This window comes from Oryctolagus cuniculus, chromosome 2 (genome assembly GCF_964237555.1).
Source record: "Oryctolagus cuniculus chromosome 2, mOryCun1.1, whole genome shotgun sequence".
NCBI lineage: Eukaryota > Metazoa > Chordata > Mammalia > Lagomorpha > Leporidae > Oryctolagus > Oryctolagus cuniculus.
Genome location: NC_091433.1, coordinates 88,154,680 through 88,171,458, shown reverse-complemented (window position 1 = coordinate 88,171,458; position 16,779 = coordinate 88,154,680). Strand labels below are relative to the sequence as shown.

The following is a 16,779-nucleotide window of genomic DNA, read 5'->3' as shown; positions in this document are numbered from 1 at the left end:
CTACTGAATCAGGAATACTCAAGGAAAAGTCACGTCTGTACTGAACACATACAGAATGGGTTTTCTTGTCATTGTTTCCTGAACAATACCATATCATAACTCTTCGCATAGCATCTACACTGGAGGTGGTTTAGTATGTGGGAGGATGTACATAGGCTGCCTGTAGATAATGTGCCATTTATATAAGAGATTTGAGCATCTGTGGATTTCAGTGTCTCAGGTCCAGGAACGCCGTACTAAACACAGTTGAGATATACCCTTTAAATAGGTGAACTTTACAGTGTGTGAATTATCTCTCTGATGTTAAGAGAAAGAAACAATATAAAATGGTGTGTAATTGGGTATAAATTTATATAGTGCAGACAGTAAGTGTTCTTCAGAAAATTAGGGAGAGATGCCAGTGTAAACAGAAGACTTCCTGGACATTGTAAAAATTATTAGTCAGTCAATTTATTTACTTGAGAGCCAGAAACAGAAAGAGTCATCCACTGGTTCACTCCCCAAATGCCCACACCAGCCAGGGCTGGGTCAGGTCAAAACTGGGGACCAGGGACCAGGAATAGTCTCCCTTGTAGATGGCAGGGACCCAACTACTTGAGTCATCAGCTGCCACCTCCCAGGATGCCTGGAAGTTGGAATCAGGAGCAGCACCAGGACTATAACCAGGCACAAGTGTCCCAACCAGTGTTCTGCTGGGCCACGCACCTGTCCCTTCCAGGGCATTTCTGATGGAGGACCTGCTGAGACAGTCCTCGGCAGGGTAAGCTTTGTTGTGTCAGGGCTCAGAACAGGCAGCCATGGAAAACAAGGCAACTGGCTGCAGAGGGTGGGGTCAGATTTAGGGAGCCTTGACTGAAGGCAAAGCAAGGGTGTTGGGTTTATTCATCCCATAAACAGTGTAGGAATTTTTTAAAAGATTTTTTAATTTATTTTTGAAAGTCAGAGTTAGGGAGAGATAAAGAGAGAGAGAGATCTTCCTTCCACTGGCTCAGTCCCCCAGATGGTCACCAACAGCCAGCAATGGACCAGGCCAGAACCAAGAGCTTCTTCCAGGTCTCCCGCATGGGTGGCAGGGGCCCAAATGCTCGGGCCATCTTCCACAGCTTTTCCTAGGCCATTAGCACGGAGCTGGATCGGAAGTGGAGCAGCCAGGGACTCGAACCAGTGCCAATATGGGATGTTGGCATTGCAGATGGCAATTTACCCACAATGCCAGCACTCAGTGTGGGGATCTTGATCAGGAGAATACAGTACATACAGACTTGAGAGCAAGGTGGGGTTGGGGGTCTTGACCCCAGGCATTGGAGGTTCTCCAGAGGTGAGGTGCAAGGAAGGAGAGGATAGAGCAGACTGAGACATGTTAGGAGACGAATCCAGGAAAAGAGTTGGCCCTGGAGGCTTTTTATAGATCCTGTACAAGAGTTTGGTTTGCACGTCTGGTTGGGATGGCGCCAGCTGGGCCAGGTCTCTGCCGCCTCCTCTTGATGGGGGTGGGGGGGATGCCTGATTCTGCTCCTTGCTGCATTTTGTCTTTGGAGTTCCTTTTTGTCTCCCGGACCTGTGGAAACAGGCTGTGTGATGCCAGAGGCGAAGAATTTGAGTTTGCTATTGACCAGCGGCCGGTACAAGTCATGCACTGCAAAATATTTAATCAGTGAGGTCATTTGAGGGGAGCGAGATTTGATCAATAGGAGTGTCTGCAGTTTTCCTTAAGGGTCAAGTCCAAACGGATTGTCTAACACTTTCATTTGGCAAAACCACAGTCCATTAAAACTGGGAAGGGTCGGTTTTTCTGAGGCCCACAAAGGCTCATTTTTAACCCACTCACTTCTGCGGTGTCCCCTTGACTGGACTCACAGGAATAAACCACATGCTGGCCTTGTGGTTCCAGAACCCCTCATAATGCAGCACCCAGTTTTCAATGACCCAGTATTGGGCTGACACGGGCCAGGGACTGCAGCCCAGGCCACCCAGCCTTACCTGTTCGTCGTGGTCCCAAGGACCCATTGGAGCAAACCCCTGTGGGTCCCTGGTGTTGTCCGGTGCCAGGGGACCCCTTTTCCATTTATAGGGTGTTTAGCAGAAACCTTTTGAGCACCCCCAAAATGAGAGGTGCAGGAGAAATGGGAGCGCAGAAAGGGGCACAGTGAAGGGGCGTGCAGCTGCCCCAGCAGGGGCTGAGATCCTGGGTGCTGAGTGGCAGACCAAGTGCTACAGATTCAAAGGTAAATGCGACTCTCATCCCACAGTCCCACCAGGCGGGCATTGCAGGTGGCTTCCTGGAGGAGTCGCCAGCCAGAGCCAGGCAAAGAGACACACAGGGGCCCCTGCGGGGTGGGGTGGTGGGTGGGGGTAGCCGCAGGTGAAGCAGGGCTGAGGGAGAGAGGGCACGTGTGTTCTGAGTCAGAGCCTCAGGGCCAGGGGCCTGCAGGGCATTTTCTGGGAGCGGCTTAGGCTCAGCAGGAGTGCGGAATCGGCCTGATGGAAGAGGCTGCGATCTTAGTCAGGCGGTGGGTGACAGACACCAACTGTGTGCGTTCTTTTGGTGCAAGAAGAGGCCAGGGATACCTCTGCACAGTCCTTACAGGAAGCAGGACCCCCATTCCCCCTCTTTGGTGCAAAGGAGCGTACAGGCCAGGATGGAAGAGGTGCTGTGGCCGGAGGGTCAGGAGAGGGTTGGGTGCTCTGGGTAGCATGGGATCATGTGAGTTCTGGACACCCTGGGTGGGTCCGGTGCAGGGGACAGGCAAAGTCGAGTGGCTGAGACAGCGCTGGGGACAGAGGAAGGTGGGGACACACAGGGCGAGCTGGGCGGTGGGCCGAGGAGAAAGGAGCTTTGTGTGCAGCAGCGTCTGCTGCCAGAGCAAGTGTGGGTTTGGGGCAGCTGCGGGCCTCCCTTCCTTATATAGGCAAAGGCTCCAAATCCTCTGGCCCAGCACCTGTCAGAGAGAGGCTCCCCTGAGCTGACCTCGCCTCTGCCTCCTTGGAGGCCAGACCCCCACACACACTGAACCACGGGAACTGCGGCCCCCCCCCCCCCCCCCCGTGACAGACAGGGGTGGGGGCTGCTGGATTTCGGAGGGGCAGGGCTTGTCCAACTGTTGTTAGGGGAAGGGGTGTCCCTGTGGGGGCAGTGGCCACTCCTGGCAAAGAACTGGGCGTGTGCGGGGCAGCATCTGGCCACAGAGGAGGCCTGGGGAGGGCGGCCTCTCCCTTAGGATGGCGGGAAACGCAGTGTGATCCGCTTAACGCTGCTGCAGCTGCTTCCTAACTTTGCCTCTTTTCTTCCTTTGACTTTTGGAGGAGCGGGGTGGGGGAGAGGAGCCAGGGGTCCCAGGCCGCCAGCTGTCTTCCCACTGACCCGTATTCCCAGCCCCAACGCCAGTTCGAGGAAGTGAGGCCCGGTGGTGGCCAGCGTAACTCCCCCTTTGTCTCTCCCTCCTCCCTCGCCCGCCACTGCCTCCTCTGCCCGTCCCTGGGGTGGCTGCAGCCCAGCCCTGGGGAGCCCCTGTGGAAGTGGAGTCCTTGCTGGTCCACCCGGGTGACCTGCTGCAGCTTCGCTGTCGGCTGCGGGACGATGTGCAGAGCATCAACTGGCTGCGGGACGGGGTGCAGCTGGCAGAAAGCAACCGCACGCGCATCACGGGCGAGGAGGTGGAGGTGCGGGACTCCGTGCCCGCCGACTCCGGCCTCTACGCATGCGTGACCAGCAGCCCCTCGGGCAGCGACACCACCTACTTCTCCGTCAACGTCTCAGGTTGGTAGCAAAGCCCCGCCCTCACGCTCTCCCCGCACCTACCCCCTCCGGCCCACTGTTTCCGAGGGAGCGAGCCTCTGCCCCACGCTCTGCTTCCGATCCGCTGCCCACTAACATTGCTCCCTGCCCGCCGCGTGGCTTGGCTCTCAGAGGGATGGTCAGGTGGAGCAGGCCTCAGCCAGAGATGCCCTCGGGGCGTTAAGGCCCTGCGGTTTTGCCACCACAGCGTGGCCCAGAGCTCCATCCTGCCACTGTCAGTCGGTCCGGTGGGTCTTGGTACTCTAACAGAGGAGTTAGAGCCCCAGACATTGTGGCGGAGGTCCCTGCTGTGATGATGGGGAGAATCCGGCGGGGCTGCACCGCCTCGCCTGCCCGCCCGCAGGCTCTCCAGGAAGCAAGCGCCTGGCCTCTAGCTTTGGAGCCATGAGGGCAGCCAGGGAACCCCAGAGCTCTGTGACTTTGGGAATCTGCCAGTTTTGGAAAGCGACTGTGATTGCAGGAAGTGAGCTGAAATGTTCTAGAAGCTATTTGTGCAGCCCAGGGAGGCGGGCCAGGTGTGCAGCCCGTAAGCCTCCCCTTAGGTGTCACTTTGAACATGCCCCCATCTTCCCTCTCCCCCACCCTGAAAGTGCGGGGCAGGCTTGGGAAAAGACCTGCCTTGAACCCTGATTGGTGACCACGTGTTTGTGGAGCCTGTTCTGACAAGGGGTGGATGCTTGGTGGGCAGAGGTGTCGGCAGCTGCAGGCCGGGTGCTGGGGGCGGTGCCCAAGCCTGAGCAGGTGACACACAGGAAAAATTCGGACTGCAGGTGTCGGGACCCTGACTTTGAAACTAATTGCTGCTCTTTTTATTTAAAAACATTTGTTTATATGAAAAGCAGAGTTACAGAGAGAGAGTTAGAGACAGGCCAGAAACTCCATCCAGGTCTCCCACGTGGGTGGTAGGGGCCCAGCCCAGGCACTCAGTCCCTCTGCTGCTGCTCTTCCAGACGCATTAGCAGGGTCCTGAGTGAGAAGTGGAGCAGTCGGGACTTGAACCTGCGCTCATATGGGCTGCCAGCATCACAGGTGGCAGCTTAACCAGCTGCGCCGTGTCCGTCCCTGCAGCTAGCGTCTAGCTCCACTGTGTCTCCATCAGCCTGTGTGGCCCAGTGATTGGCAGCACAAAGAAGGACACAGGTTTCCCAGGTTGTGGTTCTGAGACCCGGGGTACTGTGAGTTAAGGGGGGAAGGGTGGAGTCCAACAAAAGAGGACCCCACTGGGGAGAGAAGGGCCAGGCACAGGAGCAGGCAGTTCTGGAACGCCGAGGGAGAGTGGCCGTGGGAATCCATATGGGAGGGCAGTCAGTGTTGGTCCGTATCGGTAGCAGTCTCAGTGGGGTGACCGCTGATAGGCATGGAGATCCAGAGCTGTGTCAGAGGGGACCTCAGTGCGCTGCTTCTTCCCGTAGATGCGCTCCCCTCGTCGGAGGACGACGACGACGATGATGACTCCTCTTCGGAGGAGAAAGAGACAGATAACACCAAACCAAACCGTATGCGTGAGACACTGTTTCCTATCTTACGGGCCTGGGAGTTTCGTTGGAGAGGGAAGGGAAAGGCTTGGCTGAAACTGGAGGAGGAGGAGGAGGAGGAGGAGGAGGAGGAGGAAGGAGGGGCACGTGGGGTCCTGGTGCCTGACTGCAGCCCCTGGAGTGTCCCTTGATGCTGGATGGTGGCAAACAGGTGCTGGGCAGATGGGCGAGGCAGCTCCCGCTCCTGCCTGGGCCCTTGCTCGGAACCTGACCAGCCCCCTCGTTTCTTGGCTCTCCCCGGGCAGCCGTAGCGCCGTACTGGACATCCCCTGAAAAGATGGAAAAGAAACTGCACGCCGTACCGGCTGCCAAGACCGTGAAGTTCAAGTGCCCTTCCAGCGGGACACCGAACCCCACGCTGCGCTGGCTGAAAAATGGCAAAGAGTTCAAACCTGACCACAGGATTGGAGGCTACAAGGTTAGTACACATAGATATGAAGGGAGAGGAGGAGGGATGGGACAAGGGAGTTAGAAAATCCTCCCTCAGCCGGCGCCGTGGCTCAATAGGCTAATCCTCCACCTTGCGGCGCCGGCACACCGGGTTCTAGTCCCGGTTGGGGCGCCGGATTCTGTCCCGGTTGCCCCTCTTCCAGGCCAGCTCTCTGCTATGGCCAGGGAGTGCAGTGGAGGATGGCCCAGGTGCTTGGGCCCTGCACCCCATGGGAGACCAGGAAAAAGCACCTGGCTCCTGGCTCCTGCCAGGATCAGCGCGGTGCGCCGGCTGCAGCGGCGGCCATTGGAGGGTGAACCAGCGGCAAAAGGAAGACCTTTCTCTCTCTGTCTCTCTCTCTCACTGTCCACTCTGCCTGTCAAAAAAAAAAAAAAAAAAAAAAGAAAATCCTCCCTCATATGCCTCTGTTTTAAATAGTAGTGCTTTCTAACTAATGCATTTAAAAAGTTTTTAAACACATAGGGCTGGTGTTGTGGTGCAGCCAGTTAAGTTGCCACTCGTGATGCCAGCATTCCATATGAGAACACCTGTTCGAGTCCCAGCTGCTCCACTTCCAATTCAGTTCCCTGCTAATGTGCCTGGGAAAGCAGTGAATGATGGCACCCATATCAGAGTGCCAAGTGCTAAGCACTTGGGCCATCTTCTACTGCTTTCCCAGGCCATGGCCGAGAGCTCGATCAGAAGTGGAGCAGCCGGGACTCGAACCGGTGCCCATATGGGATTCTGGCACTGCAGGCAGTGGCTTTACCTGCTATGCTGGTAAAGCACCGGCCCCGGGCCAAACTCTTAACAGGAGCCAGGCACAGAGGCACAGGGTTGAGAATATTCCTGGTATAATTTGGGAGAGTTTGCAGAAGACAGCTTGGTTAGACCATGGCTGGCCTTGAGCACCACGGGGAAGACTTCTAAGGCTCACGCTCATCTGCCAGTTTAATGGACGTGCTCGTTTGAGTGGACCTGGGCTGAGCACCACGTACTCTGTTCCTCCTCCCAGCTACTCTGCAGTTCTGATGGGGGAGCTGAGAGAGGCAGTCCCACAGGCACCAACACGGCCCCATGGCCTCTGCCTGCATTTTCCTCCAGACCCTCAGTGGAGCCCTTTGCCTGTTCCCCACAGGTCCGCTATGCCACCTGGAGCATCATCATGGACTCCGTGGTTCCCTCCGATAAGGGCAACTACACTTGCATTGTGGAGAACGAGTACGGCAGCATCAACCACACCTACCAACTGGACGTCGTGGGTAAGAGGTGGTGGCGCAGACCTAAGGTGCTTAGGGTATGGAGCGGGCATCAGGGACTCCCGGGATGGCGTCAGGATTGCACTTGCCTTGTCACCTTGAGCGGGTCAGCTCCTCCGTTTGCACTTTACTTTTCCCTATCTGCAAACCAAAGAGCATTAGGTGAGAATGTGTCCCAAAGCCAATGTCGCCATGAACTGGAAAGCACTGTTGACAGTCTACCCTGAAAGACGTGACTGGTTGTTGGGCTGTTACAGGGAGTGCAGTGGTAGCTGTGGCTTGATGAAGGCTCTTGCAAATCTGCTGTCATCCCCACCAGGCAGGCACGCGCCCACTGTACCTGCTGAGGCTCAGAGGTCAGGTGCCTGTGGAATTCCAGGCCCCTGCCGGCTGCTGGATGAGCACCATGCTTCTCAGGGCTGCTCCTGCAGCCGGTCCTAGAGCAGGGGTGGGAACGTCCAGCCCGCAGGCTGTACGAGGCCCACAAAATCACCTTGTCTGGCCCTGCCAGGGCAATCCCAGACGGGACTTTGAAATTCAGTACATGTATAGCAGGCTGATTGTTAAGTTGGATCATTTTATATGGTCCACGAACGACGTTATAAATATCCAAGTGGCCCTTGGCAGAAACAGAGGCTTCCCATCCCCGTTCTGGAGGTAGAGTCCAGCACGCTGGAGATGGAGAGGCCCAGGGACTCTCCGCCAGCCTCCCATCTTGGTGCTGGCCACGTGGTCTCAGCAGGGGGATGGGGTCCAGGCTCTGAGATCCTGCCTTTCTGACTCTCTCTCTCCCAGTTGGCACTGGTGCTGCTGTCCCTGGGCCACACTTTGAACAGCAGTGGTCTCGGCAGCTCTCTGGGAAGCACGTTGTGCTGGGATCTCAGGGTGTTAAGTCCTTTAAGCTACAGGAGACTTATTACTGTGCATAAGTATGGAGCGTGGCCTCGAGGAGGAGTTCCCATGGAGCCTCGAGAGAGGACTCAGGGTGGAGGCACTGGGACCCCGCGGAGATGCAGGACATGCACTGCCCCATCCCCGGGAAAGCCGAGGGGGCACTGCAGGCCCACACGTGTCCTTTCTTCCACAGAGCGGTCGCCTCACCGGCCCATCCTGCAGGCAGGGCTGCCTGCCAACAAGACGGTGGCCCTGGGCAGCAATGTGGAGTTCATGTGTAAGGTGTACAGTGACCCTCAGCCTCACATCCAGTGGCTAAAGCACATCGAGGTCAACGGGAGTAAGATCGGCCCAGACAATCTGCCCTACGTCCAGATCTTGAAGGTAATCACCCTGTCTGCTCGGGATGGGGTGCCAGGACAGAGCCCGCCAGCTCCTGGCGGCTCAGGTTCTGTGGTCAGGCTCAGGGCCTGGGATCGGGACCCAGCCCCTTTCCCAGGAGTGGGGAGAGATGACAGAGTAGAGGTGAGCTGGGAATAGGGGGGCGGTGCTGGTTGTGAAAGCTTTGCCAGTGACTTTGCTTGGAGGGGGATGAAGGCTTTGAAAGGGCGAGACCCCACCCCCACCCCAAAGAAAGAAAGGGGAGCCCTCCAGGTGAGCGTGAGGTCCCCTGCTTTCTCACTGCCCGGGACCAAAGCCTTGGCAGCCAGCCCCTCATGGGCGCTGCCCTACTCCCCGAGCTCTGCTCTTGCTTGGAAGATGCGATGGAGGATGAGGGCACACAGCCTAAGCAGGCTTGGGAAAGCAGGTGCCGCATATAAATTCTACGCAGTGTGAGGAGTAATGGCATTTTCTTCCTTTTCCCTTTCACTCCCAGACTTTGATTGTCCCTGAATGCTCCATTAATCCAGGGAAGGTAATTGCCTAAATCTCCCGTGGATCTTGCGACAGGAAGTGGCCAGAAGCTGGGAAAGCTGTTTACCACCTTGTCCCACAGTTAGACCTCATCCTCCCCAGGCTGCCCGTCCCGAAGATTTACTAGCTGTCCCTTCTCTTGGCTACTGGTGCAGAAATTGTTCTGAAGGAAATGGGGCAGGGGCCTTGGGCTTGGCCCCGTGTCCATTTACAGTCCCTGCCCCAGTCCTGGAGGATGGATTTCACACAGACAGGACATGAGATTTGGGACAGTGGGTGTTTTTGTTTTGTTTTCTTTTCCTTTATGAAATGCTTGGGGCTTTTGATGTCAGCTTGTTCTGTTCCACTAAAACAAGGAGAGATGCAAAGTCCCTTGGACCGCGTCCCTTGCCTGGAAGGTACATGGGAGCAGAGGACGGCCAGGTGGCCACGCTTGCGCGACTGACTGGTGTGTCGTTGGTTTGTTCCAGCATTCGGGGATTAATAGCTCGGATGCAGAGGTGCTGACCTTGTTCAATGTGACAGAGGCCCAGAGCGGGCAGTATGTGTGTAAGGTTTCCAATTATATTGGTGAAGCTAACCAGTCTGCGTGGCTCACTGTCACCAGACCTGTGGCAAAAGGTAATGGGGAGACGGATGGGACCCTGTGCTGGGAATTTCATGTCGGCCCCACGCCCTGGAGCAGTGGGAAGCCAGCGCCGGACTCTCCCTCTTATCTTCTGTATCCTAGTGCCCAGAGCCATGGAAAAATACTCGGCCTGGGAGGCTGGTTTGGTTTAGTTCTGTGTTGGTATCTGCTGGTTCCCTCTGTGCCTTATGTGTGTCCCCTGGCTGGGTGTGTGGCTGTGCGTGGACTCCTGGGGACACAGCCACGCTGTGCTATGAATGATGCTGCAGATCAGAAAAGGGGCCAGGTGTTCCCTTGCAGAGGCCCAGGTCTGCAGGCTGCGTATGTGTGTGTGTGTGTGTGCGTGCACCCTTCCATCCCTCCTGTGTGCCCCCCTCTCCACTTATCTCGACCTGAAACCAAACAGCCACCTACTGGCCGGGCCCCATTTCTCCATGCCGCCCGCTGCCCGCATGCTGGGATGGGCCAGTGGCTGCCGGCGCCTGGTGACGGGTCGTAACCAGCCGTGACCTGCTGGACTTCCTCCCCAGGGCCGCACTCTCTTCCTCTCTAACAGGTCCCGCTGCTGGTGGTTTCTATGTGTTCCTTGTTGCAAAGGAGACGCTGGGGAGCATCTCCCGCTCTGGTGGCCTCCCCTCTGCGCACTCCCCCACCCTTCCCTGTCTCGGTGCCTCCTCGAGGTCTCGCGTCCCGCGCTTGTCCATTCCGCTTCCGTTGTCTCTTCCTAGACTGCCGGAGTTAACACCACTGACAAAGAGATGGAGGTGCTTCACTTGCGGAACGTCTCCTTCGAGGACGCGGGCGAGTATACGTGCTTGGCGGGTAACTCTATCGGACTCTCCCATCACTCTGCATGGCTGACCGTTCTGGAAGGTATACACTGCACTGCTCCTCTCGCTGTCCTGCCCTCGCCATGGGCACGGGGGAGCATGCATTGTGGGGCCGGCGGGGGAGACACAGAGCCCCGGGAGAGAGAGAGCAGTGGGCTCTTGCCTGCCGCACGCCCTGTTGGCTGTGGCATTGAAGGCTCGCTATGGAGCTTTCCTGGTCTTGCGGGAACAACAGCAGCCTCCCACTGGTGCACCTGCGTCTGGCTCTGTCCCCTCCGTGGCCAATGCAATGCATGCTGGGGATCTGGATTCATTTCGGCAGCCGGGCTCTCCTGCAGGGCAGGCTTCTCCTGTCCTTGGGTCCTGCAGCCTCCCCTAGGTCCCTGGGTGTCTGAGATACCTGATTTATTTATTTATTTTATTTTTTTATTTTTTTGCACCAATCCCAAAAGTTTGAGAAAGAGCCCTGCTCTTCACACTGCATGTAGGCCCTCAGCCCAGAGGTGCTCAATGCTTGTAGGGAGCGGCACTTGTCCAGCCTGCATGCCAGGTCCTCTGGCTGGGGAGAAGCCACCTTTCTAGACAAGTGAACACGACCTGCTCTAAGTCAGGCCTGCCTCAGGCAGCCTCAGTGGGGCCATGGCAGTCCCCCTGCATCCTCTCTGGCTGCTGTCCCCGGCGGGAGGTCTGTGTCGAGCCAGGAAGGAAGAAGCCTGCAGCTGTGCAGGGTGGTGGTGACCGGAGCTGGGTGTGCTGCATCTCCGCGTGTCCCGCATGTGGGTCTGGGTGCCATCTGCTCTCCTGTCTGACTCCGCCCCCTTCTGTCCTCACCCCCCTCCACTTGAGGCACAGAAGTGTTCTCTGTTTTCATCGTCGTCCTGTCTTCGTCCCGTCTGTCTGTGCACCCCATCATTTGTCTTTTGTTTCTCGACGTTGGGGAAAGGAGTAAAACAGAAACACTTCTGTCATCAGCTCTGTCGTCTGCCGGTCAGGCCTTGAGGTCCTCAAGGGCCTGGGCCTGGGCCTCGTCCTGTGCCTCTCTCTGGGTTGGGGTGGGGATAACTCCCGCCACCTCTGTGGCTGGCTGCAGGGTTTCTGAGGGGCGGATCAGGAGGGGAGACAGCGGTGACGGGAAGAGGGGCCCCTCGCGAGGGTGGGGCTGGGATGAGAGTTCTCTCCCGGGTACAGACAGGTGGGCTGAACTGGCTTGGCTTTTGGGGGGTGGCAGTGAGTTCCAGATGGAAAGAGGGCAGGCAGAGAATAAAACAAGGCACCTGCCGCTCCCTTTTCCTTTGTGAGTGTTTGTTAGGAGGTAAAGCCCGTGAGTAGAACTCTTGTGAGAACTACACAGAAAAAACAATTCAGACACGTTGGGAAGTGGAATCCCTTTGCAAGTGGCTTGGCTAGGTGTAAATATTTACATGTCTGGTCTAGTGGAGGTGACTGACACAGGTGTCAGGACACAGGCCGGGTGCCGCCGCCCACACTCAGGTGCTGGGGCAGACACAAGTGACCAAGGCCTCGGCCCTGCCTCTGGGACCTCATCAGAAACGGTCTGTCCCCATGGGATAAGTGTCCGAGGCTCTGCAGTGACACTGAGAAAGGCATCCAGAAGTGACTTCTCAGCTGCCCCTCTCGGGATACCTGAGAGGGGATACCTGGTATCCAACCATCCCCCCAGCCGCAGCTGAGTGAGGAGGCTCCCAAATGAGAATAGATGTCTAGTGCTTAGCACTTAGGGACTTTGCATCCGGTTAAGGACGCCTCAGGGATCCCAGGATGCCTGACCCTCTCGGTGCCAGAACCCCACCCCTAGCTTACATCTTCTGAACACCCCTAAATGAGGCAGAGGAGATGGGTGTTGTTTTTCTAATGCAGTGGGGAAACCCCTTGTCAGCCTGGGGCTCCCCTGCACCTGCTAACACCCTGTTCACACCGACTCAGCCCTGGAAGAGAGACCAGCCGTGATGACATCGCCCCTGTACCTGGAGATCATCATCTATTGCACGGGGGCCTTCCTCATCTCCTGCATGGTGGGCTCCGTCATCATCTACAAGATGAAGAGTGGCACCAAGAAGAGCGACTTCCACAGCCAGATGGCCGTGCACAAGCTGGCCAAGAGCATCCCCCTGCGCAGACAGGTAACAGAAAGTAGATGGGGGATTTGCACGCTTGCGCTTTCTCTTGCTGTGCCTCCGGGGACATCCGCAGGGTCCCCCGATGCCTCAGCCTCTCCACCGTCCCTCCTCTCCCCCTTTAGGCTTTGCTTTCTGACTTCTGGGCCAGGCGTGTTAGAAGAAGGGCCTAAACCCAGTGTTCCAGAGTCAGTTTCACACTGGTCTAGCCTAGAAAATTCCCTGTACCCTCCATGCCCCTGTTGAAACGACCCTGTTCACATGCATGGGGAGAGAGTCCTGTGTGGTCTGTATGTGTAGCTGATGCCGTGTATCTGAGCACCTCCCAGGGCCAGCTGAAGGGACAGAGAAGCAGGGTAGAGAGAAGAGGACCCAAGTCAGTTCCCAGGTCTGAGTGGCGGGCACTCAGAACCCTGTGCAAACTCTGGAACTAACTTTGGGCGTTAGAAATCCATCATCCAAGGCAGGGTCTTTGCCAGGAATTGGGGCACGAATGAGAGTCATTACTGCAGTGTTGCGTTGTGGCAGGTCATGCTGGGAGAGGTGTGTGTGGTCTGCTATTTCCAAGGTGAGTGAAGCCCAACACAGCTGATCAGTGGCAGAAATAAGTCAGGATGAGAACACGGGTCTCCCGGCCTCCCGCAGTCTTTCTGCGGCTCCACGTTGGGGAAGGAACCTCAGACGCAAGAGACTCAGGCTTCTGCGGCTGCATCCCATCCCCTTGCTAGAAGGTAACCCCACTCTTCCCTATAGGTGTCGGCTGACTCCAGTGCATCCATGAATTCAGGGGTTCTTCTGGTTCGGCCCTCACGGCTCTCCTCCAGCGGGACCCCCATGTTAGCTGGGGTCTCTGAATATGAGCTGCCCGAAGACCCTCGCTGGGAGCTGCCTCGAGACAGGTGAGGACACCCCTTTGTTGTGGCTCTTAGGGTGGAGATTGTGGGTGCCAGGACCTTCCGGGGAGTCAAGGCATGTGCAGTGCCTCCAGACAGAATCCTGTCCATTTCTTGCTTGCCTTTGGGTATCCTCTGTGTGTTTGGCATTTACCAACCCTGACTCTTGCCAATTTCTCTCCCTCCTCCCTGCCAAAGACTGGTCTTGGGCAAACCCCTGGGAGAGGGCTGCTTCGGGCAGGTGGTGTTGGCGGAGGCCATTGGGCTGGACAAGGACAAACCCAACCGTGTGACCAAAGTGGCCGTGAAGATGTTGAAGTGTGAGTGATGCTTGTGTCTCTGCGTAAAACAGCCCCTTCCCGTCTTCCGAGCAGACTGTGTGCAGCCGCCCGCCGAATCGGACCCCTCCTCTGGTGCTTTCCCTGCCCCTGCCTGCTTTGCTGCCTCTTGAGCTTACCTGGGAGTGGGAGGGGCGCTCTGCACTGCGAGAGCAGTGTCTCCTCCCTCTGTTCCTTGCACACCAGCCTAGGCTGTAGTCAGGTGTGTGTTTCAGCTTGCTCACCGTTGCCCCTGCCTCACTCACAACAGTACTCCCATATGAGAGCAGGGAAATGAAGTGTTTGGTGGAGGAGCAGAGCGGGAGGGAGCCTCTGCACAAAGGGGTCCCTCGGGCACACAGTCTGCTGGTCCCCTTGGCTTTTATCCTGCCCTGCTCCCTCCCAGAGCAAAGGAGTCTCATGCCGTTTTCTGGTTTATGTGTAAAGCGGATGCAACAGAGAAAGATCTTTCCGATCTGATCTCAGAAATGGAGATGATGAAGATGATTGGGAAGCACAAGAACATCATCAACCTGCTGGGGGCCTGCACGCAGGACGGTAGGCACAGAGCCGGGCTGGCCCTCCCATCACCTGCAGCAGACCGACCAGGCTGGCGGGAGGGGGCTGCACTCAGAGGGGAGGGAGGGAGGCCTGTGTAGCAGTGACTGCAGAGTATCTCCTCGGGTCTGGGCTGCTGTCCATTGCTGCTCCAGGACACAGACACTGGAGTCCCACACATGATGTGTGGGCAGGAACAGGTGAGCCAGCTGTGGCTTCAGCAAGGGCTGTCACCCCCCAACCCCCAGTTTTGCTCAGGAACTTTGGATTACGTTGGAAAGAATCTCTCTCTTTTTTTTTTTTTTTTTAAGAATAATTATTTGGTTGTTTGGGTTTTTTGTTTGTTTTAATTTTGAGGGCCAGCACTCACTGTGACATAGCAGGTAAAGTTGCCGGCTACAGTGCCGGCATCCTGCCGGTTCGAGTCCCAGCTGCTCTACTTCTAATCCAGCTCTCTGCTGTGGCCTGGGAAAGCAGTGGAAGATGGCCCAGGTCCTTGGACCTCTGCACCTGCATGGGAGACCTGGAAGAGGCTCCTGGCTCCTGGCTTCAATTGGCACAGCTCCAATTGTTGCGGCCAATTGGAGAGTGAACCAGCAGAACATTTTATTGATTGATTGATTGATTGAAAGGCTGAATTAGAGAGATCTTCTAATTACTGGTTCACTTCTCAGATGGCCACAACAGCCGGAGCTGGGCCAGGCCAAAGCCAGGAGCCTGGAACTCCATCTAGGTGTCCTGCGTTGGGTGGCAGGGGCCCAAGCACTTGGGCCATCCTCTGCTGCTTTCTGAGGTACATTAGGGAGCTGGATCAGAAGTGGAGCAGCTGGGACTTGAACTGATGCTCATACGGGATGCTGGTGTTGCAGGTGGCAGCTTTTAACCACATTGCGCCACAACACCAGCCCCAGGAGGAATTCTTTCCCTGACTTTCTTTGGGGAATAGAATGACTTTCCCTGGTCCCCCAAAGAGGAAGCAGGAAGGGGAGCAGATGTACGGTGTTGGGGTACCACTTCGTTGTGACACAAAACCTGCTCACCTGCCCCTGCCTTGGTGACTGCCTCCTGTGCTCCCAGGTCCCTTGTACGTCATCGTGGAGTACGCCTCCAAGGGCAACCTGCGGGAGTACCTGCAGGCCCGGCGGCCCCCGGGGCTGGAATACTGTTACAACCCCAGCCACAACCCCGAGGAGCAGCTCTCCTCCAAGGACCTGGTGTCCTGCGCCTACCAGGTGGCCCGAGGCATGGAATACCTCGCCTCCAAGAAGGTACTGACCCGAAGGACTCCCCAGGGGGAGGTCGTCCGTCGTGGGAACCGAGTCCTCCTCTGCTTCCCCAGCCTGTGTAATCTCCATTCTCCGCGCGCTGTCTTGGGCTGTCCGGGAAGTGGGGGGAGGGGCAGCACAGCAGTCAGACTCGATTTGATTCTCGTCTGTGCGGTCCCACTTTCTGCATGGCCTCAGGCAAGCCACTTAGCACAAACTGAGGCTAATACTGATGTCCGGGGGCACCATGGGACAGCGCCTGTCAGAGTTCTGGGTGGCTCTGCTGCAGGTGGGAACATGGAGCTTGGCGCACACAACCCTACAGGCAGTCACAGACATGAAGGCTCAGCCAGCTAAAACTAAGGACGCAGGGAAGTGGGTTTGCTGAGAAGCCGGGATCCGTTTCCCAGTGGTGGTGCCTCACCTGCCCGGCGCCCTGTGCTCTGTACTCTCCGCAGTGCATACACAGAGACCTGGCCGCCAGGAACGTCCTGGTGACGGAGGACAACGTGATGAAGATCGCCGACTTCGGCCTAGCACGAGACATTCACCACATCGACTACTACAAAAAGACGACCAACGTGAGTGCCCAGGCTGCCGCTGCTCCCGCCAGGCGGCTCCTCCCACTTGGCTGTTTGTTTGAAATTTTAGCCAGGGTGGACAGCTTTGGCCGAGAAGCTGGGGGGTAGTAGCATAGGTTGGGTGTGTGGCACCTGCTGAGCCACCCCTACTCTCCACCTCTCCCCTCCATACTGCCTGCAGGGCCGGCTGCCCGTGAAGTGGATGGCGCCCGAGGCGTTGTTCGATCGGATCTACACCCATCAGAGTGATGTGTGAGTCCGGCCGGGGGACAGCGGGAGAGGGGAGTTCCAGGACCATGCCCTCCTGGCCAGCCTTTGTGGCCGGAAGCTGGAAGGCCAGCGTGGCCAACCACGGCGGCTGTTCCTCTGCTCCAGCCCCCCGGGCCCTCCCTTTTTGGGGGAAGGGAGGCCTAGGAGGGTGCACGGGAGACAGGGAAGCCTGAGCTGGCGCCAGGTGCAGTGGCCGTGTGCGCATCCGCAGGTGGTCTTTTGGGGTGCTCCTGTGGGAAATCTTCACCCTGGGCGGCTCCCCGTACCCCGGCGTGCCTGTGGAGGAGCTTTTCAAGCTGCTGAAGGAAGGCCACCGCATGGACAAGCCCAGCAACTGCACCAATGAGCTGTAAGCCGGCCTCTGAGGTCTTGGGGGAGCGGGATGCTGTGGGGCTCCTCCCCTTCCGGGGCGTGGCCATTCGAAACCCGCCCCCGGAAGGCCACCTTTCTCTCGCGCTGGTGCCCTTCCGCCC

The 16,779-nt window shown here is 57.2% G+C and overlaps 1 protein-coding gene across 17 annotated transcripts in view; it reads left to right on the top strand.

Annotated features, from left to right (window-relative positions):
• Nucleotides 1–16,779, top strand: part of FGFR1 (fibroblast growth factor receptor 1) — a 52,267-nt gene that overhangs the window by 34,216 nt on the left and 1,272 nt on the right. For 2 of the 17 annotated variants that reach the window (XM_051832341.2, XM_070068553.1), the window contains exons 3-16: nucleotides 3,491–3,757; nucleotides 5,209–5,292; nucleotides 5,577–5,749; nucleotides 6,900–7,023; nucleotides 8,108–8,298; nucleotides 9,300–9,450; nucleotides 12,232–12,435; nucleotides 13,177–13,321; nucleotides 13,514–13,635; nucleotides 14,080–14,190; nucleotides 15,268–15,458; nucleotides 15,914–16,036; nucleotides 16,218–16,288; nucleotides 16,518–16,655. In XM_051832341.2, coding sequence (XP_051688301.1) covers nucleotides 3,491–3,757; nucleotides 5,209–5,292; nucleotides 5,577–5,749; nucleotides 6,900–7,023; nucleotides 8,108–8,298; nucleotides 9,300–9,450; nucleotides 12,232–12,435; nucleotides 13,177–13,321; nucleotides 13,514–13,635; nucleotides 14,080–14,190; nucleotides 15,268–15,458; nucleotides 15,914–16,036; nucleotides 16,218–16,288; nucleotides 16,518–16,655 — 2,095 coding nt within the window. Of the gene's footprint in view, nucleotides 1–3,490; nucleotides 3,758–5,208; nucleotides 5,299–5,576; nucleotides 5,750–6,899; nucleotides 7,024–8,107; nucleotides 8,299–9,299; nucleotides 9,451–10,185; nucleotides 10,331–12,231; nucleotides 12,436–13,175; nucleotides 13,322–13,513; nucleotides 13,636–14,079; nucleotides 14,191–15,267; nucleotides 15,459–15,913; nucleotides 16,037–16,217; nucleotides 16,289–16,517; nucleotides 16,656–16,779 lie in introns of all 17 variants that reach the window. The other 15 variants (XM_051832338.2, XM_051832339.2, XM_051832344.2 and 12 more) reach the window with 12 other exon arrangements.